Source organism: Sarcophilus harrisii, chromosome 2 (genome assembly GCF_902635505.1).
Source record: "Sarcophilus harrisii chromosome 2, mSarHar1.11, whole genome shotgun sequence".
In the NCBI taxonomy this organism is placed as follows: domain Eukaryota; kingdom Metazoa; phylum Chordata; class Mammalia; order Dasyuromorphia; family Dasyuridae; genus Sarcophilus; species Sarcophilus harrisii.
In genome coordinates, this window is record NC_045427.1 from 129,343,443 (window position 1) to 129,371,412 (window position 27,970).

General features: G+C 35.2%; 1 protein-coding gene across 8 annotated transcripts; it reads left to right on the forward strand.

Moving 5' to 3' along the window:
- The first annotated feature begins 3,444 nt into the window (after positions 1-3,444).
- On the forward strand, positions 3,445-19,873 carry VDAC3 (voltage dependent anion channel 3). 8 transcript variants are annotated; one of them, XM_031950776.1, is made up of 10 exons: positions 3,445-3,570; positions 6,851-6,922; positions 8,225-8,274; positions 10,421-10,423; positions 12,022-12,174; positions 12,983-13,035; positions 14,988-15,215; positions 15,884-16,034; positions 18,948-19,005; positions 19,329-19,873. In XM_031950776.1, the coding sequence occupies exons 2-10, from the start codon at positions 6,856-6,858 to the stop codon at positions 19,418-19,420; spliced, it is 855 nt and encodes a 284-aa protein (XP_031806636.1). In that variant the 5' UTR covers positions 3,445-3,570; positions 6,851-6,855; the 3' UTR covers positions 19,421-19,873. The 8 variants fall into 8 exon arrangements, with proteins under 8 accessions (XP_031806636.1, XP_031806637.1, XP_012395456.1 ...); XM_031950777.1 differs by having other exon boundaries at positions 3,446-3,570; positions 6,854-6,922; XM_031950775.1 differs by lacking the exon at positions 3,445-3,570 and adding an exon at positions 3,795-3,902.
- The last annotated feature ends 8,097 nt before the right edge of the window (positions 19,874-27,970 follow it).

The window sequence follows — 27,970 nt, forward strand, 5'->3', positions numbered from 1 at the left end:
ATTCTATGCTTGTGTTGCTTTTACTGCTTTCTTGATGTCTTTTTCTTCTCATGTAGGCCTTTTCTCACACAAACTATGCTCTGGTTCATCTTTCTTTGCATAGTCAAGGAAATCATAAATCATGCTAAAGCCCATTGTTTTGCAATCACCAAAATGGAATCTCAATCCAAAGACAAAAATGATTATCTGTAGTTGTCTTAAACATCTTGGTCAGTTTTTCTTGAATTTTCATCTTAGATACTTAGATACTATAGCCTTTTCAAGATGAAGAATAACTATAACCATCTGCTTACATGGAAAAATTCGTTTGTCATGAACTTCTTGGTTCTGATGGTTACAGTGTCACTCCCTCATAGAGGAAGTTACTGGCTAGTTTTAACATTTAACATTGGAGAGGACAAGAGTGTTCCAGGAGATGGGCCAAGAGGAGATTTGAAAGCCCAGCCTGCGGATGACATACATACTAGACGATGGCATCTGGTCTCATTTTTAACAATCTAAAAGGTAATTCTACATGTGAACATCACCCAGACGGTTAATATGGAAATCAGTTTGATTATAGACTTTGCAGCCAAAAATGAAGAAGTTCTTTACACCCAGTTAAAACAAGACCTGCAGATAAAATAAAATAAGACTTGTGGCTTAGATCATAAGTTTCTTACTGAAAAATTAGACTTAAATTAAAGAAAGAAGGAAAAAATCATCAGACTGTATTGGTCCATATGACCTAAATAATATCCCTTATGAATATGAACAAAGAGATCAAATGAATCAATACTTCAAAATTTCAATCAGCCTTGGTCTTTTCACCAGGAATGTTTGGAAGTCCTCTGTTTCATTGAAGGTCTATTTTTACTCCTATAGGACTACAATTTGGTCCTGATTTTGACTCCTCTGCTTCTAAGATCTCTTCTCCTGAGTTATAGAGTCAGAGCTGTAATCCTCTTCTGTTCCCAGAGCACGGTTCTGAGATTCCCTCTGTTGGATAGAACAACAGCACCACGACCTTCTGAGGTGGTAAACTGAGTCTTAGATTGTCAAGTAACCCAGCTGGGACCTCTATACCGCAGGGCTGTTTCCTGAGTCTCAGATTCCTTCCCCCAAGGATTATATGGAAAATGCTAAGGCCCCATTCTTTTTAAGATAGTGAGTCCAATGTGGGTTAGAGAAATACTCCTAAACCCAAGGCCTGAGTCTGAGATTAATCTCCCTGTTTTGCTCCTGGGATCTGGCTCTGTGATTTGAGGCACCTCTATTCCAGAGTTCCTACCCTGGTTACCTAGCTGTAGGTTGAATTTGTTTTGGGAAAAATGACCCACTCTGATCTCTTCTTAAATTTCTGATCACTATCCAATCTTGTATTTTCTTGAAATCTTTGTTCATAGAGCTGTCAAAAGAATTAAGCTGTCCTCCTATTCCACCAACTTGGCAAATCTCAAATCATTCTAGCATTAGGATTTTTGAGGTACTCATCAAGAAGTATCTGGTTGGAAAGACTTACACGACCTGTAAGTGAGCAGAATTAAAACATTAAACATGGTAACAGCAACATTGTGTAATGATCATCTATGTCCTCATGATTCAGCTCTGGTTTCTGGAAGAGAAGTATTTGTTTGTTTTTCAAACTGCTCCAAGTTGTCTGATCTGAATTGTCTTTGAGATTTGCTAAAAGATAGTTGAGGCAATGAATGCAGGCCATAGTTAGACTTAACTCTTCCCAGCAATACAGTGATCCAAGATAATTCCAAAAGGCTCATCGTGGAAAATGCTATTCACATCCAGAGAAAGAATCGATGGGAGTTTGAGTGCTAATTGAAGCATGCTATTTTCACTTTTTTTTTAATAGTTTTTTTTCCCTTTTTGTTCTGTTTCTTCTTTTACAACATGGCTAATATGGAAAGAAGTTTTACATAATTGTACATATATAATCTATATCAAATTGCTTATCTTCTTACTGCGACATATTTAACATATATAGGACTGCTTGCCATCTAGGGGAGGGGGTGGAGGGAGAGAGGGGAAAAATTGGAACAGAAGTGAGTGCAAGGGATAAAGTTGTAAAAAAATTACCCTGGCATGGGTTCTGTCAATAAAAAAGTTATTATAATAAATAAAAAAAATAAAATTAGAAAAAATTTCTTATCTTCTTACAGAAAAGGGAGAGGAGGGAGGAAAAGAGAAAATTTGGACCTCAAAATTTATTTAAAAATAAGACTGTTAAAATTTGTCTTTATATGTGATGGGAAAAAATATTATTTAAAAGAAGTACCTGATCACTTCTATGTGCTTTGGTAGGTTTTCTCCATGACATGCCATGATTAAGTTACCTCTGAAAAAGCTAAGAAGATTCTTGGACAACACATATGCAGTCTATTGGGAAGCCCATATTCAAAGTCTTCCAAATTTGACAGGTACTAAGAATTTAAAAGTTACTTTCAAACTAAGATTAGTTGCTAGAATATTTAAATAGAAGGCAAAGGGGAAAAAATAATTGACTCCTAGTATTTTCACTATTTGTGAAGATGGATTAAGGAAAGAGTATAAAGGGTAGTGAAGACAAATTAAATAAAGTGTCATTTGGAGTTAAGGGATTTGGACTTCAATCCTTTCTCTATCACTTACTATGTGGGCAGCCTCGGCTAGAACACTCAACTCAGAGCTTTAATTTCCTGATCTACAAAAATGGGGGAGTCGTTAGAAAAGACTAAAGTCCTTTTGGACACCTTCCAAATCCAAATGTATCTGTATGATACATTTCATGTGACTCTCCCTTACAAAGTGGGGGAGTAGCAGGGAGGTTCGCTATGAGATCAAGGAGAAAAGGAAGGCTTATTTATTGACTAGGAGTGCTCTTGGACCTTCTTTGTATAGGAGCGCGCATTTAGGGTTAGGAGCCCGAGCTTATTAAGCCATCTGTTTTGACTTCAGGGCTTGTAAGAAGGTCCAAGAGCACTCCTAATCAATAAATAACCCATCCCTTTCTCCTTGATCTCATAGCGAACCTCCCTGCTACTTTGTAAGGGGGAGTCACATGAAATAATGGTGATGGGTTTAGGCCAGGCCTTCGGTCATCCGATTTAAAACATTTAATTGGTTAAAACCATTTCTCGGTGAAGCCTAAAATTAAGCGGTCCAAAGCATCCATTCAGGACGGAGGCTGGGTGGTCCAGGCTATTTCTATATGTTACAAAATAAAAACCATCATTCCTAGGGCCCTTCAAAATGTTTGCAAAGCTCTTTGTACTTATTTAAACCTCACAACAACCTTGAGGTTGGCTAGTCATGATTATTTCCGTTTTGCAGAGAAGGAGACTAAGGGTCAGACGGCCTCAATGACTTTCCCAGGGATCCGAATCTGCTGAGGATGTCTAAGGACCAGGGTAGCGCGCAAACCAGCGACGCTCCGCCTTCTTTCTCCTTGGTAACAGAAATCGGGGTTCCGCCCACGGCGGTTCTCGCGAGAGTAGGCACATTCAGGGATGGTGGTACTTCTCTAGCGTCCATTCCCTCGCTCTCCTAGCCCCTCGGCTACTTTGTGTGTCGGGGACCCCTCCTGCGCACGTGTACACGGTAAGCGATATAGAGTCTGGAACTTGTGGGGGTAGCTTTGCGCCCTCCTGGGCGCCTCGGTTTTCCCATCCCCCCCACGACATCACGCCTCGCCGCGCCGCCACTCCCCTCGGCAGGTGCCAGAAAACAACAGCGCAGGCGCCACCGAAGCGAGCGCGCTGGGGTGGGGTTGGGGGGGACGGGTTGGGCGGGGCGGGGCGGGAGAAGCAGCGTCCCGCGGCGCGCAGGCGCTGCTCTGAGAGCGATTTCAGCGCAGGCGCACGCGGGGTCGGTGTGGAGAAGACCTTCAGCTTTGCCCTGGTGAAGAGGAGAGAGTGGCTTCTCAGTTAGAGGTGAGGAGGCCGCGGGCTCGCGCGCCACGCAGGCCGGCCCGAGGCTAAGCGTACGGCTCTGGGGTTTGGGGTGGAATACGACAGGGAAGCAGGAATGGATGGGGGAGGAGGAATAGAGACCGCTTGGTAACTGTGAGAGCGGCGGCTTGGGGGCGGGGAAGAGCCGGAATGGGGGAGTGGTGCGAAGGAGGGAGGGAGCGAGGGTAGGGGTTCTGTGTCGGGGCCGAGGGGGCAGGGCAGGGCCGGGCTGGGCGGGGGGGAGGGGGAGCCCGCCCCTTGTCGTCTTCTTGGCTAAATGTCTGGAGCGCTTTTCGCGAGCCTCCGAATGTGCCCGGGAGCGTGCCCGGGGAGGGGGGAAGGCGGTCTGTCACCTGCTCCCGGAACTTGGCGCCCGGACCCCCCACTGGGGGGCCCAGGGGAGGAGCCGCGGCCGCGCCGGCGCCCTGGGGTTCTCGCGTCTTCGTGCCCGAGCTCCGTTAATAAATAGAGCAAAGAAGATAATATTCGAGGGAGTTGCTAGGGCTGCCTTCTAGAGAAGCTGTTTAAAGTCCAAACGGGGTCGCTCCCTGTACAAATTCCAAAGGAGTAAGCCCAGGCAGGAGCGGAGAAGAGGGCGGGAACTCCCTTCTCCTCCCTCGGAGCCTGCATCCTCTTCTGGATGTCTTACAGGTGGATGAACACTGGGACTAAACACCTGAGTTGTCATAAATAAGATAACGTAAAGCTCTTTAAATCTGTATAAATGTGAGCTCTTCTTGTAAGTAGCCTTTTTTTTTAACTAACAGCAAAATTTATTCTGTTTCTTTAATAATAATAAGCAGCAGCCCATAGTGCACATATCAGAGCTCAGTAGGTTTATTTCATTTGGCTAAGATACATAAAACACGACTGACTCTGACTTTAACAAAATAAAGTCCCAGATTCTTCTTAGGCACAACTTTTAAAATGCCATTAATAAATTAGCATTTGGGGGAAAATGACATTGGGTCAAACAAGTAGAGCTCGGTAAAGAAACTAGGACTAAATCATAAAATTTACCATAAATATTTGGGGAAAGTTTTGAAAGTAAATGAAAAAGTAAAACACTTCGTAGAAGTAGGTTAGATAGCGTCTCCTAAATATAAAAACATGAAGACCCTATTAAGATATTATTTGTAAGATAAAATTGTCCTTGAAGTAAAATATGAAATTCCATATTTCAGGACGAAATTGAAGTTTATACTATTTGAATGATGTTGATAGTGCTCATTCGTTATCTTTTTTTGAACAGGTAAACTTTTTTTTTTTTTTTTAACATTGTATCATTTTTGCAACGTTTGCCTGGATTGGATTAAATAACTAGCAGAGGGCTACAACAAATGGGATCATTAGCTTAACAATTTTTACCTTCATAATGCAGAGGCTGTCCGATTATCTAGACTATCTTCAGGAGCACTATGTTTCCAATTAATAACCACAAGATTGCCTAAGGGGACAGTTTGAAATAGTTATGTATTTGCTTGATTTAGTCTTTGAAATCTCAGTGTCAGAAACTTCAAAATCTACTGCATAAATAGATTTCTTATTACATAAAGAGGACCAAAAAGCCATCAGGCTCACAAATACGATGTCTTCTATATGAACTTGACTTAAAAGATTATAATGACAAGTGATAAAAAATTCACTTTTAAAGTGAGAATTTAAGGCATTTTGGACTTTTGAAGAATTTGCACCATTTTTATCTTGGCTCTGAAAGGTTTTTTGGTGATAGGGATTACTGTGTATAATCATAGGCTTGGTTCCAGAATTCCATTTTTTGTGAATGATATTCAATTATAGGCTAATTAATTTTTAAAAATGTTTTCTTTTTCAAGTTACTTTTATAGTATTTTGATTTGTTTTGTTCCTCCCTCCCTCTTTATCCCTCTCCCCAAGATGGCAATCAAGCTGATATAGTTATACATTAAACATAAAATAATTCGGTTTTTGAAGAATTGAATTTGTAAGGTTGTGATTGATTTGTTGTTCTCTTTTCAAAGGTTCATAAAAACTATTTCTGGGCTATGCTTTTTTTTTTGGGGGGGGGGGTTATCTTTTGTCTTTTTATCCCAATCATTTCCTACCTATTATGTACCAAGGTTGAACCTCTCCCTTGTGACAATGAAAAAGCAATTTTGCAACAACATTCAGTTAAGAAACCTTGTCTGACTGTGCATACAATATTCTCTTTTAGTAGTCTCTCACCTCTGCTCTGGAGGTATGTTTAGTATCTCTTTTTCCAAAGCCTTCATTGATTTTTTTCATTACCTAAGATTCACCTTTCTTCTAGTGATCTTTTTATTTACTTTAATGTAGCCATTATATATGTGTGTGTATTCTATTGGTTTTGCTTATTTTACTCTGCCTCTGAGGTGTTTTTTTTTTTTTATAGTTTTATAGGGTTTTTTTTGCATATTGTATAAAAAAGTCAAATAATATTGATCTGGTTATATTTAAAAGAAAAGAGTTCTTTTATTTTTCAAGAGCACCTCTGAATTTTATAAAAGTTCTTTTTTATTCTTTCTCATCTGAAAAAGCTCTCTTATAAACAGGAGTGATCTAGATTTTAAATTTTTTTAGCTTTTTGTAGTTGTCAGTTAATGGATAACAAACATTTGATTTAAATGAAAGAATATTACCAATTTTTACTGTAGTATTGTGTTATTATAGGTCTTGGATGCAAACATCTTTTTGCTCATTTCTGATTCAGTCATGGTGAACATTAAAATCCAAAGCATATCTAAACAATAGACAAGCTTTAAGCTTCTTAGAGTAAATACATCTCTTTGAAACTGGATAGTTGTTGATTTGACTTAATATTGCTTTTCTTGCCTTAATAAGATAGCACTACACCTTTTATTGGACAAGGTAATGAAAGAATTAGTCCATTTGTGTTGTTATTCTATTTCTTATATTTCTGTTTTTCTCAGAAGAAATGTGTGACACACCAACTTACTGTGACCTAGGAAAGGCTGCCAAAGATGTCTTCAACAAAGGATATGGTATGTATGCTATGGCTTTGATTATAAAATATTAATAATTTCACTGGTTTCATATTAGAGAGATAACTAAGAGTAATATTAAAGTCCTGCTACTCATCAAGAGAAATAGCATATTTTAAGAAAGACATTTTTTGCTTTTGTTATTTTGGTTCTGGTTCTAGGCCATATTCTTGTAAAGTAGTGAAGAAGACTGACAAGTAAATAATTAAATAGCATATTTATTCATAATCAAAGAATTTGAGAATTGGACTGAATCTTAGTACTCATGTAGTCCAACACATACTCCTCCCACATATCCAAATTACAATATACCTAGCAAATGGTCACCCAGCCTTTGCTTGAAGACTTCCACTGAGAGGGAATCTACTACCTCCCAGGTAGCCTATTCTATTTTTAGACAGTTCTGATGGTCAATTTTTCCTGATTTTGAGATTGTTGTTGCCTCTTTCCATTTTGTGGTGATCATTTGTGGTCAAACAGAAAAATGTTACCTCTTCCACATGACAACCCTTTGTCAACTGGAAACAGCTGTTAGGACCCTGCTCAGTTTTTCCAGCCAGCTATCCCTAGTTTCTTTACCCAATCCACATATTTCTGTTTGGGTTGAGGATCCATTCCTATTCTAGTTGTCCTCAAGCTTATCAGTACTCTTAAGCAATGAGACTCTCAAAACCATTTATTTATCTGACTCATTGGATAGAATACCAGATCTAGTCAGAAAGACTCCTTTTCTTGAGTTCAAATCCTGCCTGAGATACTAACCATGTGACCCTGAGCAAGTCACTTAACCCTGTTGGTTTACTTTCCTCATTGGTCAAATGAATTAGAGAAGGAAATGACAAACTGCTCCAGCGTCTGTGCCAAGAAAACCCCAAATGAGATCTTGAAGAATTGTATATAACTGAACAACAATTTATATAGGAGTCTTGGTGACCGAAAAGTCTTTTTAAATTGAATTGTGGTGATGTTATTTTCCTTTGCTGAATGTATTAAGATTATTCAGTAAATGTTATGCAACATTGCTGTCATTTTTATCTTTGGATATAGATGCATATATCAGCTAAATTGTTTTGCAGAATGCTGTTCTTTCTTGTAATGGGGCAGAAGTATTACTCATCTTTATGAATAAGTAGGCTAATTCTTTTTTTCCTGGTCTTATAAAGATGCTTTGTGTTACCTGGTTATAATTCAAATTATGTGGAAATAGTTATATTAAATTGTAGCAAGCATAACTTTTTCTTGTAACTCTTTTCTTGTAACTTTCACTTTTTGAATATAATTTTTTTTTTATATATATTTCAGGGTTTGGTATGGTTAAAATAGATCTTAGAACCAAGTCTTGCAGTGGAGTGGTGAGTACCTGGGATTTTAAATAGCAGGTGGCCTAAAGGAACATTTAATGGTTTTGTGTCATTTTCCCACATTTTTCATAAATCTATATTTTTCTCTATTGACTCTTTAAAAAAAAATCTTTCATTGCAATTACTTAAATGGTTATGCAATTTAAAAAGTAAGGCATGCCTATTTCTAATTGTGAGTACCATTTGTTTTGGATTCTCGCTCTGTCTCTTTGTTCTGGACTATAGCATTTAGATTCCTCTTCAGAGAATGAGCTAAGGTAGTTGTTGTAGTGTATTTTGTACTTTGCTCTTTTTTCCTAACCATAATTTTGATTCTCAAGATGTCCATTTAATTTTTGATTTAATAAACATTTTTTCTCTCTCATACTTCACCTTTGATTTAAAAGAAAAACAAATTTCTATATTTGCAATGTCCAAAAATATATGTCATTCCGCATCTTGAGTCTGTTACCTCTCTTCTAGAATTATGATTGGTTACTGCCTTGATCCAAGATCTTAAGTCTTTCATAGCTGTCTTTACAAAATTGTGATTTTATAAATTATTTTCCTGGTTTTGCTCATTTCACTCTGTATCAGTTCCTACAAGTCTTAGAGTTTTCTGAATCACATCCTTTTCATCATTACTTAGAACATTATAATATTCCATTACATTCATAATTTGTTCAGTCATTTTCCAATTTATGAGTATTCCCTTCATTTCCAGGTCTTTGCCACAACAACACACACACACACACACACACACACACACAAAAAAGAATTGCTCTAAATGGGCATTTTCTTTTCTCATTGGGATTTATTTGGACTTAGTAGAAGTATCACTAAATCAGGAGATACGCACTTTAGAGATAGTTCCAAATTGCTCTACAAAATGGCTGTGCCAATTAGTTCTACCAATAGTGCATTAATGTGCCTGTTTTCTCATAGCCCCTGTAGCATGTCATTGTATATCTTTGTCAATATGATGGGTATGAAGTGGAATTTCAAATTTGTTTTAGTTTCCATTTCTCGGTCATTATGATTTTAAGTCTATTTTCACGTATATATATAACAGTTGATAGCTTGAATATCATCCTGTAAGAACTGCCTCTTCATAACATTTAATCCTATATCAGTTGGAGGATGGTTCTTATTCTTATAAAATTGAGTTAGTTTTACATACATACATACATATATATATATATACATACATACACACATATTTTAGAAATTAATCTTTATTAGAAAAGCTTGCTACAAAATTTTTTTTTCCAAGTTAACTATTTCTCTTCTAGTGCTAGCAGCTCTTCTTAGACAATTAAACATAGGGATATAGAAAGCAAATTTTTTCTTGAATACATATTGAATCTTTAAAAAGAACTTTTTTAATCTGTCAAAGACAAAGATAGATGGTGGGTAACTACCCCAGGGCCAAAGTCATGAATGTGTCCACTTCAGTTAGAATCTACTTATACCTTATTAAAGTTTTGGTTTCCTTCACTTTCATAAACTGATTTGTTATTATCTCTAATCCTTTATGAAAAATTTGAGAAATGAAATAACAAGCTCAGACCATTCAACGGCCTTAATGAATACTCATAAAAACTTTTTATTGGAAATCACGAAAATAGAAAAGATTTTGTTAATTGACTTTCAGGAGCACCTTAGCCATTAATTTCATTCAAGAAAAGTCCAGTCCACCTTTTTCCTTTATCATCACTGGCAGCCTCTTGCATGGCCTTCAGGATCTCTGTAAATCACTGCAAGCATCATTTGAGACATTATGATGGGATTAGAATAGAGGATTACAGTAGAAAGACTTGAATTCTTCTGTTACTGATTTTTTGATCTTGTGTCAGCACTGCCATTAGTGTTTTTGCCTGTTAAATAAGGATAAAAATCTTGCTTTGTGGGTAGAACGTATTCATGAACATTTCATATATATATCTTTTTTTTAGAGGAAGCCATTTACATAGAAAATATCTTTTTTTATTTGGATCTTTTTTTTTTTTAAAACTTGAATACAATTTTTTATTAAATTATAGTGGTATTTTTAAAAAGTATGTGGGGACCTGTAGAAGGAGCTTTCATGGTCAGAGAAATCACAAAACTTTAAAATTTTATCTTTTCATGCGGCTGTGGTTTGGGATTATTCATCCAGCTGGTAAGAATAAAGAGTGTGCTTTTGTGCTTGCTTTTTTATTCCTCATGTATGTTTTTGGTCTGGTAATAATGCTTTTTTCATCACAGCTATCAAAATTCCACAATAAGATAGTATCCTTTTCATTTTCCTTGTGTGGAAAAAGATATTTTAATGTTTTCATGATACAAACAACCCATTTGTGTCGCAATAATATTTTTTTGTGGTTGTGTTGCTAACATAGCATGCATTATAGAGCTGTGAATTGTCTAGCATATTTTTTAAACATGCTACTTATATTTTTCTGGTGTAAAACACTATTAAGTAGTTATACAGAAACTTAAACCATTTTGTATCTATAGTTCAACCTGTTTAAAACTCAAGTATTATATAAACCACAGCTCTCTTAAATCTATGATATTTCTAACCAGAGGTAACAAGGAAATTTGGAAGATAGGAGCAATTTATCTTGATGTGTTATATCTAAAATTTCTTTGAAAGTGTAATAATTTTTATATTCATTATTATACTTGTCATCAAGATTTCAAATTTATATTCGCTAAAATGAAATACTTTGATGTTAGTATCCAGTGGAAAAATAGAATTATCCCATACAAAAACCTTTGTACAATATTTATAGGATTAAACTGGAATGATTTTTTACCTAGAATTTGACTTAACTCTGCTTCATGGATTTTTCCTCAAAGTGTTCTGCTCTGTGCTGATAAGTATATAATTGTCCAGTCATATTTCTCTAGCATGAAGGACATAGCATATCTAATTAGCATTAGATGGCAAGATGTTTGCTAACGGCAAGAAGCAAAACTGCACGGTGGAATTGGCAGTACTTTAAAAGTGTTTGCCCACATAAAGGCAATAGTTTACATATCAATGGTGATAATTTTGACTTTTTGACTGCTATTTTAGGGTGAAGAAGAGGGCAGTGCTTTTCATTGCAATTTACAAAGAATACTAGAAATACTACAAATTATCCTTTCTTAAAAATCATTAGAATTTTGACCATACAAAACTAATTATTCTACTCTTGGTAGTTTGGTAGGCATGATACAGAAGTAGGAAATCATTTTCATTTAAGATTCATGTGAATTACTATAAATTTCATTGAAATGGTGAGGTATTTAATAGAATAAAGAATTGAAAATAAAAACTCTACATTTCTTTTATCATTTTAAAAATAAGAGTTTGTCCCAAATGTTGAAACTTTAAGAGTTTAAGATACATTAATTTCTTATTTGGGGGTTGTTGTTTTTTTTTTTACAAGTAGAGTAATAATTAAACATAAAGTTAATATAAGTGTGCTGAAAACAATTCTTTTTAGTATTGTTATATAGGATGCCAAAAAAAAGGTGGGGGGGATGTTAGGAGAACCATAATGATTGAAGGGTTATCTAAAAATGATTAACATCAATGTTTGAAGGGAGGAGGGATTGATGGAAATTTGGAGATTTGCTATAGAAATAGAATAATCATTCAAGTGTTAGAACTATAAAAATAGTGAACTTTTATAGTTTCTGAGAAATGTAGTAATGCTTTCTAAAATTAATTTGTTTAATTTAACATGTTAATTCTGAAATTGTTACCTAATTTCTCATTTTCATCAGGAATTTTCCACATCTGGTCATTCATACACTGACACAGGTAAAGCTTCGGGTAATTTGGAAACGAAGTACAAGATTTGTGACTATGGGCTTACCTTCGTTCAAAAATGGAACACAGACAATACCCTGGGGACAGAAATCAGCATGGAGGATAAAGTAAGAGGAGAGAGAAATTTAGTTTTTAAGTTTAAGTCTATCTTGCAAATTAAATGTTGAACAAACCTGAAAATGGGTCCTTAATGGTGGGTAATAATTTGCCTAGTATCTTTTTTCTTTTATTTATCCTTCCATGATCTTATATAAAACGAGTAAGGACTGTGTGGTGATATAAAGAAATACCCTGTAAGACCAGTGGCATCAAACTCTAGAAATGGGGCAGCACATAGACTTAGAAAACCAAAAATTAACAATATCTATGGTTTATTATATTGTTAATACATTTTATTCTTTTTGACAACTAGGTTTGTGTAGTGTACCTATTCCATTACTTATTCATTGTGAATTCTAGATCTGAAATCAGCTTTTCAAAAAAAAATTCTATTTGATTATGTAACACTTTCAGTCATTTAGTCTATCAGATATCATTTCAGTGACAAATGTATGTGGGATACTATTTCACTGTCTATAAAAAGGCATTTATAAAATTTGCAAATATTTCCTTATATTGATTTAAATGTTAGGATGAGATGTCCAAATTCATTTTTAGCACTAAAACTGTACTTCAGAAATTCTTGAAATTCTTGGGGTCCCGACTTCCAAAAAAATTGTATTAGATTTTTATCCTAATTGTATTTGCTATTTGACCTTTTTTGTTGGGAAGGGTGGAGAAATGTTTTGATGCATAATGTTGCAATAGATTTTGTATTGTGAATTACTTTTCCTTAGATTTAAAGTTAGAAAGTAGTTAAAATTGACTTTTTGAATATAATGTTTTGGTAAAATTAAATTTTTCTATCTTTTTCAGTTGGCTGAAGGTTTGAAGGTGACTCTTGACACCATATTTGTACCAAACACAGGGTAATTATATACTTGTGATTTTTACCGTGTCCTTTGTGGTCAAGAGGACATAGAAGAATAGGCATATAACTTAAAAGAGATTGTAAGTGGAGGAGAGGATAGGGAGAATATGTTGAGAATAAAGGCAAATTATAAGATTTGAGAACTTGGAATATGAAAATTGAAAAGTGGATCATAAATTTGTTAAAATGCTAAAGTGAGGGGTAGTTGGTAGAAAGTTAACCTCTGGTATTGAGGTTAACAAGATTCCAAATTCAAGTGCTGCCAATGACACTTACTCTAAGCAAATTACTTAAAATTCTCATATCTTCAGGCAACATTGAGATTAATTGCAAAACAGTTGCTAATCTGTACTGATAGAGTGGGTCCTCACTGGGAATTTTTTTTTGTCAATGAAATCACCAGTATGAGCTCTCCCTTCAAAAAAGTTGTGAATTATTGATGTGAAGGAGAAAATTTCCACAAAAATCATTGGCACTATCAAATGGTTCACCATTGAAATTCTATATGATTTTTGCCAATGAAAATTACATTAAAGAAGCATTATCATTTGCTGCCCCCTAAATAAGATCCACTGGGCTTTTCCATGTGCCTTGCAGTTGAAATCTCCTTATATATTTTGTTATCTTGCTTTTAGAATGGGAACTCCTTAAAAGCAGGATTTATCTTGCTTTTCTGTTTGTATTTTTGCTGAACTGCACATAATAAACATTAAAGTGCTTTCATTTATTCATTACAGTTATCCTAATTGTATTGTTATTTGACCTTTTGAGGGGGGGGTGGAGAAGTTTGTTAAGGGAGGGAAATGTTTTGCTGTATAATACTGCAATAGATTTGACTGAAAACTATATTTATTAAGAAGGTAGCATTATCTAAAGAATTAGACTGTTGGAAATCAGAGATCTTAACTGTGCCTCAGTTTTCTCATTTGTAATTTGGGAATGCTATTGTTACCTATTTGTCTAACTGGGATACTATGAGAACAGATTGGTTAATTTCCTGACAAAAAAATAAGATTTAGGTGCAGACATAGATTTTTCTGACATGGCTGTTGTGGACATTTGTTTTGCATGGATATGCATATTTGTTGTAAGAGTTATGTTTTGATTTTCTTTTTTTTTTAGATTTCAGTTTGGAGAGAGGAGATGGGAGTAATGGAGGGGCTAGGGATAGCATTACAAAAAAGAGAAAGATGAAAGTTATTGAAACAGTTTTTAAAATGCACAAAAGGAGAAAATGCAGAGAAATAGACAAAGCTCACTTTCTCTCTTAATTTGTATGTCAAAATGGTCATTTTATTTGCTGTTTATAATTTTTTAAAGTTGAAAACCAATTAGATGGCAAATGTGACAAGACATTATTCCATGGAGAAAGGTGTTAAAATTAATATAGCAACTAAAGTTCTGTTGTACTCGTTCATTAATGTTTAAAGGGACTGACCTGGAGTTAAGGGAGTCTCATTAGAACCCTTATTATAGACACATAATTATTTGTGTGAACCAATAACTTTATTATAGGTTAATAATTTTAAAATGCTTAAAAGTGTTACCTTTTTTGGCATTTGGAAACATTTAAAGAAATTTGGCACCTGACATGTATCCTAAAATATCTCGAAGTAATATTGGTCTCTTATTTCAGCACATGCAATTGTGATTTTAAATGGATTCATCAAAATAGCTTCTCCATCCCTCAGTTGTTACCTTTGTGGAATTAATAATGTGGCCCAATAGTTGGACCTACAATAAGGAATAGCTGTTAAGTGTCACAAGTTCTTATTACTAATAAGTTATATGTATGTTTTTAAGATTAATAGTTTTACTACATATAATATATATCATTTAAGAAAACTTTCAGTTTGGGCTCTGCTACTATAAAGAGCTACGATTAAGATTACCAATTGTACAGATAGTGTTAGCTGGGAAGAATAAAAAACTAAGTGTTTTTCTTTACAGAAAGAAGAGTGGGAAATTAAAGGCCTCCTATAAGCGGGACTGTTTCAGTCTTGGTGGAAATGTTGACATTGATTTCTCTGGACCGACTATCTATGGCTGGGCTGTGTTGGCTTATGAAGGATGGCTTGCTGGCTATCAGATGAGTTTTGACACGGCCAAATCCAAATTGTCTCAGAATAATTTTGCCCTGGGTTATAGGGCTGTTGACTTTCAGCTACACACAAATGTGTGAGTATAACCAGTTCAATACTAATATTAGATACCAGAATGGGACACTTAAAAGTTAATGTTTCTTGGTATCTTAAATGGGGAAGAAGTGAGCAGCAAGAGCAAAAGCACCTATATGAGAAAGGGCAGGTCATGTTTAGGAATTAGGAATTATACAGTTTTCCTGTAGCATATATGAGGTGGAATATAATAAGTTCAAGAGAGAAGCTTAAGTTGGAGCTGGACTGTGGGGAAAAAAATGACTCTTGTTTCTTTTAATGCTGTGCTTTTACCTTTGATTTTATTATTTATTGGCAGTTGTCTGCCATGAACCCGCTGCTTCTTTAGTGTCCATGGATTCTAGGAAAATGGAAAAGACAGGTAGAACGAATGTTCTTTGGTCACAGTTGAATTGTCTAGGAAATGTTACACACAAATTTTATGTGAAGCTTAGTCACCCTAAATTATCTACTCATTTGAGCAACTGTGTAAGCAATTTAGACTCTTTTATTAATACCTGAGTTAGTTATAAGTTCAGTTATTGTTAGGAGTCATTTGTTTTTGTAAGAAATTGCAAAGTGGGATCCTAATTTATAATCTGAGCATTTCTTAATCATGTTAAGAAAACCTTTGCTTAGGTCTTGCTTGAATGGATTTTTATATTTTTTTTCTCTGGATTGTAAAAACAGGAATGATGGCACTGAATTTGGAGGGTCGATCTACCAAAGAGTTAATGAGAAGGTTGAAACGTCAATAAATCTTGCTTGGACTGCTGGCAGTAACAACACCCGTTTTGGCATTGCTGCTAAGTACAAGCTGGATCAAAGAACTTCTATATCTGTAAGAATAGATGCTTGAATGGCATTCTGCTCTTGAATTTTCACCCACAAGTTGCAAATGAATAGTCTGTGATTGATTTTGTTTGTTTCATATGAAAGGACACTCGGGTGTCAGTTCTGCCACTGATTAGTTTTGTGACCTTGGGCAGGTGACTTTCCCCCTTTGGGCCTTAGTTTACTCCTTTGTAAAATGACAGTTTGAATTCTGATCCCTAAGGCTCTTTTGAATTCTAAAATTTTCTAATTCTTGATGATAAATGAGATTGCCTTACCATGTACTTTGTTGCTACTATTTTGTAGCAAAATACTTTTCAGTAATTGTAATAGGGTATAATGAATGTTTACATTTCTAGCATTTCAAGGTTAGAAAGTATTTCATATAAATAATAGTTGTAGCTAGCATTTATATAGCACCTAATATTTGTAAAGTACTTTGCAAACCTTAATATTATTTTATCTTTGTGACTATTGTGGAATTATATGGTGTTTTTATCCTTGTTTTAAAGATGAAACAGCAGAAATTATGTGACATACTTATGTCATTTACTAATAAATGCCTTAAGCCAGATTTAAACCTCAATTCTTCCTCATTGCAGGTGCAATACTCTATTCACTTCACCACTTAGTTGTCTATTTTCTCGTTTTATAAATTGTTATCTTATATCAGGGCACATGCCATCTTCCCCATTTTAAAAATGTAGAAACTGAAGCACAGATTTAAATATTTGCCAAAATTACTTAATATTAAACAGTGAATCAAAAATCTTTATACCACGAAAGTGAACTATCATTAAGACTTGATTAATTGTTATGATCCAGACAACTTAAATGGCATTCTAGAAAAAAATAATATCTTAAAGGACATAGTTTGCTTTCTTTTATATTTACTTTTATTCATTAAAGCGAACCTGGTAGCACCTCTACTTGGAAGTGCTTTGTATCAGTAATTATAGTTCAGGACATTCTATATACATATACACATGTGAAAATAAAACTACCTTTCTATTTTAAAAATTCCATCAATCATTTAGTTTTATAAGAATTGAGACTTCTCTTTCCATAAGAAGACAGCATGGGATAATAGATTCAATTCATTTTTTTCCTGTCTTGGCCTCTGCTATATACTATTTATGTGACCCTTGCCAAATTATTTAACCCCTCAGTATGTATCTCTCTCTCTCTCTCTCTCTCTCTCTCTCTCTCTCTCTCTTTTTAGTACCACTCTCTATTAAGATTGTAAATTGAAAATGGTTCTAGTATGCATTTATAGAGGGAGCTAGCTCCCTGTGTCAGTGAAATTCCAAGTCTGGTCCAAAATGTCTTTTGCTGTGAATTAGTCCAATTTGTGCATGTCATTTAGGTAATAGGATGGCCAGGTGTTACAAATTACACCCTGGATAAAAATTAATACTTTGGAAACTTAATGCTTCAAGGTCAGCAGTTATCAGGACCTCTTTACATTTTTATAAATTATTGAGGACTCCAAAATGTTTTTGTTCATGTGGGTTTCAGCTATCTATATGCATTAGAAATAAAAAGTCACAAATTTTCAATATATTTGCTAATTTTTAGGAATAGGAGCCTCATGACATGTTTAATATTTTTAAATTAGCTTTTCCAATATATTTTTATAGGTCTCTTTAATAGCTGACTCAATAGAAGAAGGATTAAATAGATTCGTATCTGCTGTGACATGTTATTTTAGTGATAGTATATGAAGAAAATACAGTGTCTTAGGGATGTAGAGTTGGGAAAGGGTAAAGTAATATTTTAATAGGCAAATAACATCTTAGTATTTATAAGGTAAGTAAATGATACATTGGATAGAATATCAGGTATCTCATTTACAGATCTGGACTCAAAGATCACACTTACTAGCTGTATGTTCCTCAGCAAGTCATTTAATCAAGATTGCTTCAGTTCCTCATCTATAAAATGAGCTGGAGAAGGAAATGGCAAAGCCACTCAAGTATTTCTGCCAAGAAAACCCCAGAGAGGGTCAGAAAGAGTTGGATATGACAGAACAACAAATTTTTAAGAAAATTGTTTTGACCTCAAAGATTGATCCCCAGAAATCCATGAGCCTCGTTTGAGAACTGCTGTTCTAGTGTGTAGTAATTATCTCAGTATCTCAGTAGTTAATTATCCTATGTTTCCCTTGATAATAATCATAACATTTTTCCAAACATGTCTTCATAAATATGGTAAAGTAGGCAGTTGATAGAATTATCATTACTTTGCAGAAAAGGAAATGGGTTCAGAGATTCTAATTATCTTGTTCAAGGTGATGTAACTAGTAAACAGCAGAACCTGGTCTTAAATCAAATTCTCTTGATTTATAACATTTTTATAATATCATGATGTTTTATTTTTTGGTTATGCTAGATACTAGGTAAATGTACCCAAACCAAGTTTTAGTACCTTGTACATTAGCTATGTTGTTAAATTTTTCTTTTGAATATTGCAATATTCTAAGTAGTACTTTACTATATTAATTATTAGAATTTTAACATTTTGGTGAGTTACTTGATATATTCTAGCATTTTCTCATATACTTTTTAAGTATAAATTGAGATTTGTCAAATTCAAAAAATAAAGATATAAATTGTCTAAATCAAGTCAACACATCTATTGAGTAGCTACTGTAAAATTAAGGTAATGTGAAAACAACTATCAAAAATCTTTAATCATAAAGGCTTTAGATCTTAGAACAAACTTCTGGGTTACTCTAGGAATCAATATTAAAGTATTATCCTAGGAATAATTTAAATGTTACTGTAGAAATTAACCTTTCTATCTCTTAAGCTTTCAGTACAGTAGTTATAAATTGTAACCTAAGATAGTTCTGACATCTGGATAGTATAGGTAGGAATACCTCCACATGAAGTAACTCTTTTGTTTCTCCTAATTTTAGGGTAAAGTGAATAATGCCAGCCTTATTGGACTTGGTTATACTCAGACACTCCGAGCAGGTAACCAAAGGGGATTGGAAATAGGGAGGTGGTGATATTAATGAAAGAAGGATGGGGAAGGGAGTAACAAATTTTGTAGGGCTGGAATAAATTTGTAGTGGTCATTAGAACAGAAAGCAAAATTAACTTTATAAAAATGCAGGTTTTAGCATTGTTCATGCTAAGTATAAACCGTAAAAATCCATACTCTTTTTCCTAATTATATCATTAATCAGACTACTGAATTAAGTGGATGATCACAAGTAAAATTTGACTTGCTCGTATCTAAAATGTAGGCTTTTTTTAAAAAGTAATAATGTTATGATTTTTTTTTTCCTTGTCAGGTGTAAAATTGACACTTTCAGCTTTAATTGATGGAAAGAACTTCAATGCAGGAGGTCATAAGGTTGGGTTGGGATTTGAATTGGAAGCTTAATATAGTTTTTAAGTAAAATATCAGATCTATTCCTGGAAATGAAGAGAAATGAACCCACTCTGTTTTGGCCTTAATATTCTTCTGTGAAATTTCAACAATGTGAACTTTTTATTCTTCCAAAGAATTGTTGTAGCGCCACCACGCTGAAGTCTAGAGGTTTTTGAGTCTATTATAAGAGAGAGATACTTGAAGGCATGCATGGAAGTTGTAATGTTTGTGCCACATTTCAGTTCGGTTTCTCAGTGTTATTTTTAAATTTGTTTTTCAACGACAGTTGTAGTGTCATGTTATAAAGGAAATGACCTGATCCTCCAGTTTGTACATCACGTCCTGCATGTCCTTACACCACTTTTTCATGACCTTTTATCAAATTGGTCTCTGTGCTATAGTGAAAGCTTTGGTTTTGCATCAGAGTAAAATAAATTCATCACATTTGGAACATTATTGCTTCTATGTGTTGCCTAGTGGTGGTTTACTTGAATGATACAAATGCTTTCGTATGAATGGTAGTTTGGGTTGGGTTTGTTTAAAGATTTAATATATCCAAGATACTTAGGCAAAAAATGTTAAGCTATTGTTACCTGTTTTTTCTAACCAGCTTCTTTATTGGTTAAAATATTCAACCTAAGGGATAAATGAAAGACTGTTTCTCTGCTCCATTCTTCTTAGATCTGCTCAGAAAAACATTTTTTGATTATGCTTCATTCCATTTCCAGGATCAGTTAAGGATTACATAGGATTTTGAAGGCTGAAAAAACTTAATAGAGAGGATGACTAGATATAAAGAAGCAAAAGCACCCAAATTCATAATGGAGAAAAAAAATTAAGAGACATACATGGGATATGAGAATAGAACTTTCATAAAGATTACAGAAAAGTTGCTTATATGTTTTTCAAAAATTATATCTGCAATTCAAGATGGCAGATGGATGGCAGAAGAGCTAAATGGAAATACAAGGGGTTCCAAAAGTCTTAGCTCAGTTTAAAACTACTACAAACTTGATATGTGTTATATTTTGGGTAAGCAATTATATTAGCTAGTTACAATTTATACTAGTAAAATTTTTAACAAAAGATAGTCTTATTAATGGAACTTGCAGCAGGAGTTATAGCAGAGACATATAATAAAAGTATATAAATTCCTTTCCTGCCTTCTGTATAATAACTCACATTAATGAAAAAAAATTTAATTTTATTTCCTATTTTATAAGCAGGAATTTTGAAGAAAAAAAGAAAAGGGGATACTGATTTTTCAGGGACAGAAACTTTATTTCTGAATGTTGTTTTGCCTAATTTGATCTACCAAAGAGCAAGTTAAACAACCAAAGTAAACAATAGTCAAATCAGGCTTTTTAACACTTCTGTGCCATCCACATCACACATAGAAACAAAATTTCAATGAATTTCCCTTTAGTGAAGGGAGATTTCAGATACCAATTACTTAACTCCTAGCCCTGCAAAAAAACAACAACTTAATGTCCTGTAAATTTTTGCACAGAACTTATGCTATTTTTATTTTAGGAACAAATAATGTTCATGAGCAGTTTTCAAAATTTTATTAGACAAACCTTATCTACCATATAATGAAAAAATAAATTATATACAGTGGCTTCTGCACATAGAAATTACATTGGTTGTGTTCTGGACTATTCATGCCATGTATAAATGAATAATACTGCAGGGCAGTTCTCTTCAATTTTGTGTTGCCGTTTTTTGGCATTCCATGGAGGTCAGAGTCAAAGGACAAGAAGGATGAACTTGACAAAGGACTTGATTAACTTGTTTTAACTGCCAGGTTGGTTGAACTTAATGCTTTTCTAGACCTTAAACTTTGAAACAAATTATTAAAGTTTTATAATGGTATACTTGTGGTTAGTTTGTATAAATGAAAATATTTCATTGCTTAGCAACCATTCTTTATGCATAGAGATACTGAAATAGGCATTTGTAATGTAAATTTTAACATTCAGTAGGTATCTTAAATAATACGAATTTCTCTTCTGAATGGTTGGGGAGATGGGAAATTGGATCTTCAAAATAGGAACCTCTAAATTACTCTTTTATTCTTTGCACTCCTAAGAAATAAGAATAACCATTTAGCTTTATCCTTCTCATTTCACATTTTATTATTATTATTTTTTTTTATTCTCATGAGTAGCCAAGAGGAAGAGAAAAACCTGCCATCTTGTTTTTTCCTCTTACATACTTTTCCTCCAGTCCTTCTATTATAATAAATACAGGTCTTCACTGATACTGTATTAGAAGTTTATGTCTTGAACTAGAACTACAAATACCATTTCTAACAATCAGTTTGGATGCTGGTAAATAAACATGGACGTGTGATCTGTCCTCTGTGAACATGTGATAATGCCTTATCTCCCTTCATGTTGTTGAATGTTCTTGGGGGAAATATCCAAAGGAGAGAACGGGGTTTCTAAGCAGGCAATTCAGGTTTATAAGACTACTTTTCCCACTGTGTATGCCCTTTTAGGCAAGTCTTCACCTCTGTGGGCCTAGCAATCTATTCTCATTTTAGCATCACCTCAAACATGACAAGAAGTGCACTTAGTGTAAAAGAACAAAAATGGAAAAGAAACCATAAGGAAAATACTCCAGATATACCAGAACTGAGTTCAAAGAAAGGAACAAACAAGCAACCTTGTACCAAACTGAAAAAAAAAAGGTTTGGGGTAAAGGAATCAGATGAAAGCTTTACTATGTGTAAAGTATTGCTGGATGATGAGGATATGAACACTACTAATATTAAGAATAAACAGGCAGGAATAAGAAATGCAAGAATGCTAATAAGTAGTTTAAAAATATAATTAAAGACAACTCAGATACTCAAATAGATAGGTGAGCTCATTAGTATCAAGTAAGTATTCCAGCTGCAAATTGTAAGTGATCTATGCTTGCCTATACTGTGTAACTTGACCATATCAGAATTTGCCACATAACTGAGTCTGTATCATCAGCCTCCTCCCAAAACGTGATGAAATAAAGAGTCTCAACATTTTGGGCAAGAAAATTGTCCCAAAGTAGAGATGCATTCGCAGAATTCCAAATTTAATTCACCCAGAAATGTCACTTCAAACACACATGGATAATATCTGAAAATGTGTTTTATTCCATGTTCTTAATCCTTTTATCTGCTGAGAGGCTGGAAGTATGCTTCACTTATTGTTGGTCCTCTGAAATTGTGACTTCAAAACTATTCCCTTAAAATGGAATGTCATTTTGAATCATGCAGGGCTACAATTCCAACAAACAGAATGAAAGGCTGCAAATTTTATGTGTTGAAAAGAATGGTTTTCAATAAAGAATAACTTCTGTAAAACTGGACATGTGCTTGAATCAAAGATAAACATAAAAGCACTCCCTGTCAAGCTTGAAAAAGTCACCGTTGAGTAGGTTTTTTTGAAATTAAAACAATGGACAAAAGAAACTTTAAAAGATAAATGTATTTAGCCAATGTAGCTGTAAAACAAGGAGCTCAAGCTTGAGAGAAGATTCGCATTTCTCACATTGTTAACTTTATTTTAAAAAAAATTGAAATCAAAATAAAGCACTTTGAGTCACGCACTGTGCTAAGTACTTTACAAATATTTTATTCTCACAAAAAAATCCTGGGAGGTAGATAGCATTCTCATTTTAGAGATGAAACAGGCACACAGGTTAAGTGTGATTAACAAAGGGTTGCACAGTAAGTGTGAGGGTAGATTTAAATTTGGGTTCTCCAGATTCTAGGCCTAGTGTTCCATCAAGGGAGCCACCTAAATACCCTAAAATTTACAAATGACAAAGTTTATGAGTTGAATGTGCAAATGACTGATGGTGTTATAAAATATGATAATGCTCAGGTTTTTTTTCAATTACATGTAAAAACTTTGCTTTAGAAAAAAGGGAATACAAAAAAGAACATTGTCATGTTCTCAGCAGAACAGTAGGGAGGATTCACTAGTTCAAGAAAGGATATATAATAGTGGAAGTTATATTCATGAGCATTCATCTTTTGTTTACTTCCTTGTAGATGGTTCTCTTGTTCTTTGCTGTGCACTTTTTTTTTTTCCTCTTTCATTATCCCTCCCCCCCACCTCCCTGGGCGGCTATTGTTTGACAAGAATTTATATATACATATATGGAGATATATCTATATACACAGAAGTACACACACACATTTCCCTGCTAACTGCTTTAAATCTGCTTAACTTGGTGTTACTTAACCTTCCCCAACCTATGGATCCTTTTTTTGTCTTCTCCCACCCTTGGCTTTCCCCTCTGCCCATCCCTCTTTTTTTTTTTTTAATAGATTTTGGAGGGTGCTGTATCCTTCGTGGTATATATGTAGTGTTGCCTATTTAATGCATTCTTGATGTAAGTTTTCATAACTATGAGTCCTGTTCCTCCTTTCAAATGCCTCTGGTCTTTGCACCTCATTTGTATAACATAATTACTATTTTTACCTCAATTCTACCCCAAATCTTTCTTTTGAATTGATGTCATTCTTAAACATGTTATACATTTTCATGTAAAAAAACAAAAAATTCATGTTAAATTCCTTGAAATTGATCTTTGATATTGGCTCTTATATGTTAAATTTTCTATGTTTGGATTTGGTTGATAGAAAGTCCTGAAAAATCTGCAAGTTTGTTGAATGTTCATTTTTTTCTCATTCAATATTATGGATAATTTTTCTGGATATGATATTTTTGGCTACAGGCCTAATTCTTTTGATTGTCGGTAGGTAGGATTCCAGGACCTGTGATCTTTTTTTGTGGCTGTTAAGTTCCGTACAATTCTAATTGTAGCTCCAGTGTATTTGAATTGTGTTTTTCTTGTTTCTTGTAATATTTTCTCTTTGATCTGGGGGTTTCAAAATTTGGCAATAATATTCCAATGTGTTTTCCACAAAGGGTCTCTTTGAGATGGTGATTGGTGGATATTTTCAATTTCTGTTTCCCCCTGATGTTCTCACTCCAGGACAATCTTGTATTTGTTGCATTATTATGTCAAGATAATGTTTTTTGGTCATAGCTTTTAGGTAGTCCCATTATTTTTAGTCTTTGAGACATTTATCTCCTTTTCTGTTCTGGTTGACTAACTTTTCTTTCATAATCTTGTTTTTCTTGGATTTTTTTGTTTTTCGTTAATGTCTCTCATTTGAGTTTTAAATTTTGGAGTTCTATAAATCCTTTCTGGGCAGGGAGCTATTTAATATCACTTTTGGTGGTAGAAGAATTTTTTTTTTTTTTTTTACTTCAGTGTTCACTGAAGATGAACCCCAGTCTTCCCTATTCCTATGGTAAGTTTCTGTAGTTGGGGTCTTTCTTTTTTGCCACTTCTTTTTTTTTTTTAATGAAATATTAATGCAAGCACCTCTAATCATGGGATGAGCGGGTTGCACCTGTAGCTTCACTTCAGCTCTTCCCTCTGATCTGGAACCCTAAACTAAGAGCTCTCTCCAAGTGCCCGCAGCCTGCAGCCTCCCTGCCTCACAATGTCCAGCTGTGCTGGTTCCTTTTCTCCCAGGGCTTCATCCCTATAGCACAGGTGGGCCTGGCATTTCCAATCAGCCGAGCTTCCCTCAGTCTTCCCCATAGTCCTTTCTCTGGATACAGATGGCTCTCTCCATCAAAGTCTATTGGAATTAGGCCAAGATGGCAGAGTGAAGCCAGGAAGCTTGAGCTCTCTCAATTTCCCTCAAAAACCACATGACACCAAGCCTCTGAACAGAGTCTGATGGAATGAAACCACTCTCCAGCTCAAGATAGATTGGAAGGACTTCAAGAAAGGTCAGTCTCACTGGGATAAAAAGGGTATCTCACTGCCCCAGTCGCAATTCAAAGGACAAATTCTGGGAAATCAGACTTTTCTGGAAAGAGCAAAGTTACCCCCTGCTTTGATCAAGACATAGGGGATCCCTATGCTCAAATTCAAGACTCAGAGCTGCACAGAAAGCTTAGGACAACACCCCCTTTACCCCAAGAGTAGAACTCTGCCTTAAAAGTAAAAGAGGAAGTGCCAAAAAGAGAAAGGAAAGAAGAAAGAAAAGAACTTAAACCATAGAAAGCTACTGTGGTGACAGGGAAAACCAAAACGCCCACTCAGATGAGGACAAAATGTCCACATAGGAAATCTCAGAGAGTGATAAGAATTGGTTTCAAACAAAAGAGGTAGAAAAAAAATAAGAAATATGCAAGAGTCAGCAGCTTAGAAAAGAAAAGGAAGGCAATAACTTAAAAAATATAATTGGCCAAATGCAAAAAAAAAAATCCACTGAAGAAATCAGTTCCTTATAAAAAGTTTATTGGAATTGGTCTGAATCACCCCATTGTTGAAGAGAGCCACGTCCATCAGAAGTGATCATTGTATAATCTTGTTGCCATACACAATGATCTGGTTCTGCTCATTTCACTTAGCATCAGTTCATGTAAGCCTCTCCAAGCCTCTCTGAAATCATCCTGTTGATCATTTCTTGCAGAACAACAATATTCCATAACCTTTATATGCCACAATTTATTCAGCCATTCTCCATCCATGGTGGGCATCCATGTAATGTTCTCATTTTGGTTTTCTTGGGGCCTCCGGGCAGCCTTCTTTTTCAGGGGGAGTATTCACCACAAGTGTAGCCAGGTGTTAAAGTTCAAATCCTTTATTGTCTCCTTCAAAGTCCTATCTCCTTCACTTGGGGCTCAGCTAGTTTTCTGGAGGCCTTCCAGAGTCTTGGTTTCAGTGGAGGAAGTGCAGGAGGACAGGCCTGCCACCACAGTGCTGATGAAGATGGAAATGAATAGTCCAAGGACTTGTGCTTCATCCTCCAGCCTTCTGTCTTCTCTGGCCTCTGAATGAACCTAGCTGAGTTTGTCCAAGTTTATATGCTCTCTCATCATAGGTGTGAATCTTGTAGAATTGTATTAAGTACATGTCCTGAACTAGAGAACTTAAGCACCATGCTAAACAACCATTGTCTTTATCAATTCCACTGAGTTAGCACTTGTAAGAGTCCTTGTTTCAGAGTTCTGGCCCATAACATCTCCCACTTTCTTTTGTTTTAGAACTTAGGTGGTCACTCTCCCTGACTTCTCAAGAAGGTGAGAACCCCTAAAAAGGAGGTGATCACGCCTTCCCTGACTCCTCAAAAAAGGGGTGAAAATATAATAAAAGGAGGTGATCACACCCTCCATGATGCCTCAGGAAGGGAGATGAAAACACCAAAGGAAATGGGAAATCAAATCGGATTAGTGGGTTTCTGAAGGATCTCATTTGAAACAGGTATATATAATATCAACATAGGAGCTATACACATAATTACATAAATTACATAAGCACATAGTAACACAGGTTAGTAGTGATGTAACAAACAACACGAATCAACATGAGGAATTATACATGTCCATAAGTCCTAGAAATAATCCAAAACCAATCTATTGTCCATTACTTCTCGTGCCAGGAATTCAATAATTCCTGTAAGTTTTGAAATCTTGCAATAGTCTTATGTCTCAGAGAATCCAATGATTCCTGCTGGCTTTGAAGTTCTGCAACAGTCTTATCAACAATTTTTTATCTCAGGAAATCCAATGATTCCTGTTGGTTTTGAAGTTCTGTGACAGATTCATTATCAACCATGCTCTTTCAGTGTCAGATGTTTCTTAGGTCATCTCCTTTGTTTCAAGGTTTTTCACTGTTTTCTATCTCTCTCTGATGGACAAGGCAATACAACTTGTTGGCACACATCTAATTTCTTCTCCATCTGTAGAGATACAAGCAACCCTCTTCCCCAAGCAGTTAACCTATGTGGTCCCTTCCATTTTACCACTTTCTAAATCTCTCCTCATCACCTGATAATTACATTGGAGCTGCTTACACTGAATACTGCCCTTCTTTTGGATTAAAAAGCCTGTATTCTCCACAATTGTAATCCCTTTCTCTCATTGCTTTTTTTGCTGATCAGACTCCTGAACTTCTAAAGGTATACCCTTGGCTGCCATCATTCCCTACCTGTCTTTTGTTTGATATCTTGGAGCTAGGCCCTGCCTTTCATTTCCCTGGGTCAATCTACATTCTGAGGCCCAGTGGAGGCCCTTGTGGCATTTTGGACATAAGGTTTTAGGTCTTCTCTCACACTGTCTTCTCTTTCTTTATACTTACATTGAGCTTTTGGATGTCCTATTTTTCCACACTAAAAGCTTTGGCGAGTCTCTCTAGAAGTCCCTTGCCAAGAGGGACCCTATCTTCCCATGTTCATTATAGTCTGGGTATAATAAGCATATGTGCCCACTGTGGCATAGCATCTTATGATCTCCTCTAAAGGAGCATCTTTGTGTAGTCCCCACGTAATTCTTCTACAGACCTCATTAGCATTTTCCTTAGCCAGTTGTCTAATCGTAATTCTCATAGCTGCATTTTCTCCAATGCTTCTTGTGACAGCTGTTTGCAGACGTCCCCTAAAATCCACAAAGGGTTCATTGGGACCTCTCTCTATTTTTGTGAAGGCTTTACCTCCATCTTTCCTTGGGAGGGAACCCCAAACTTTTATAGCAGCAGTAGCAA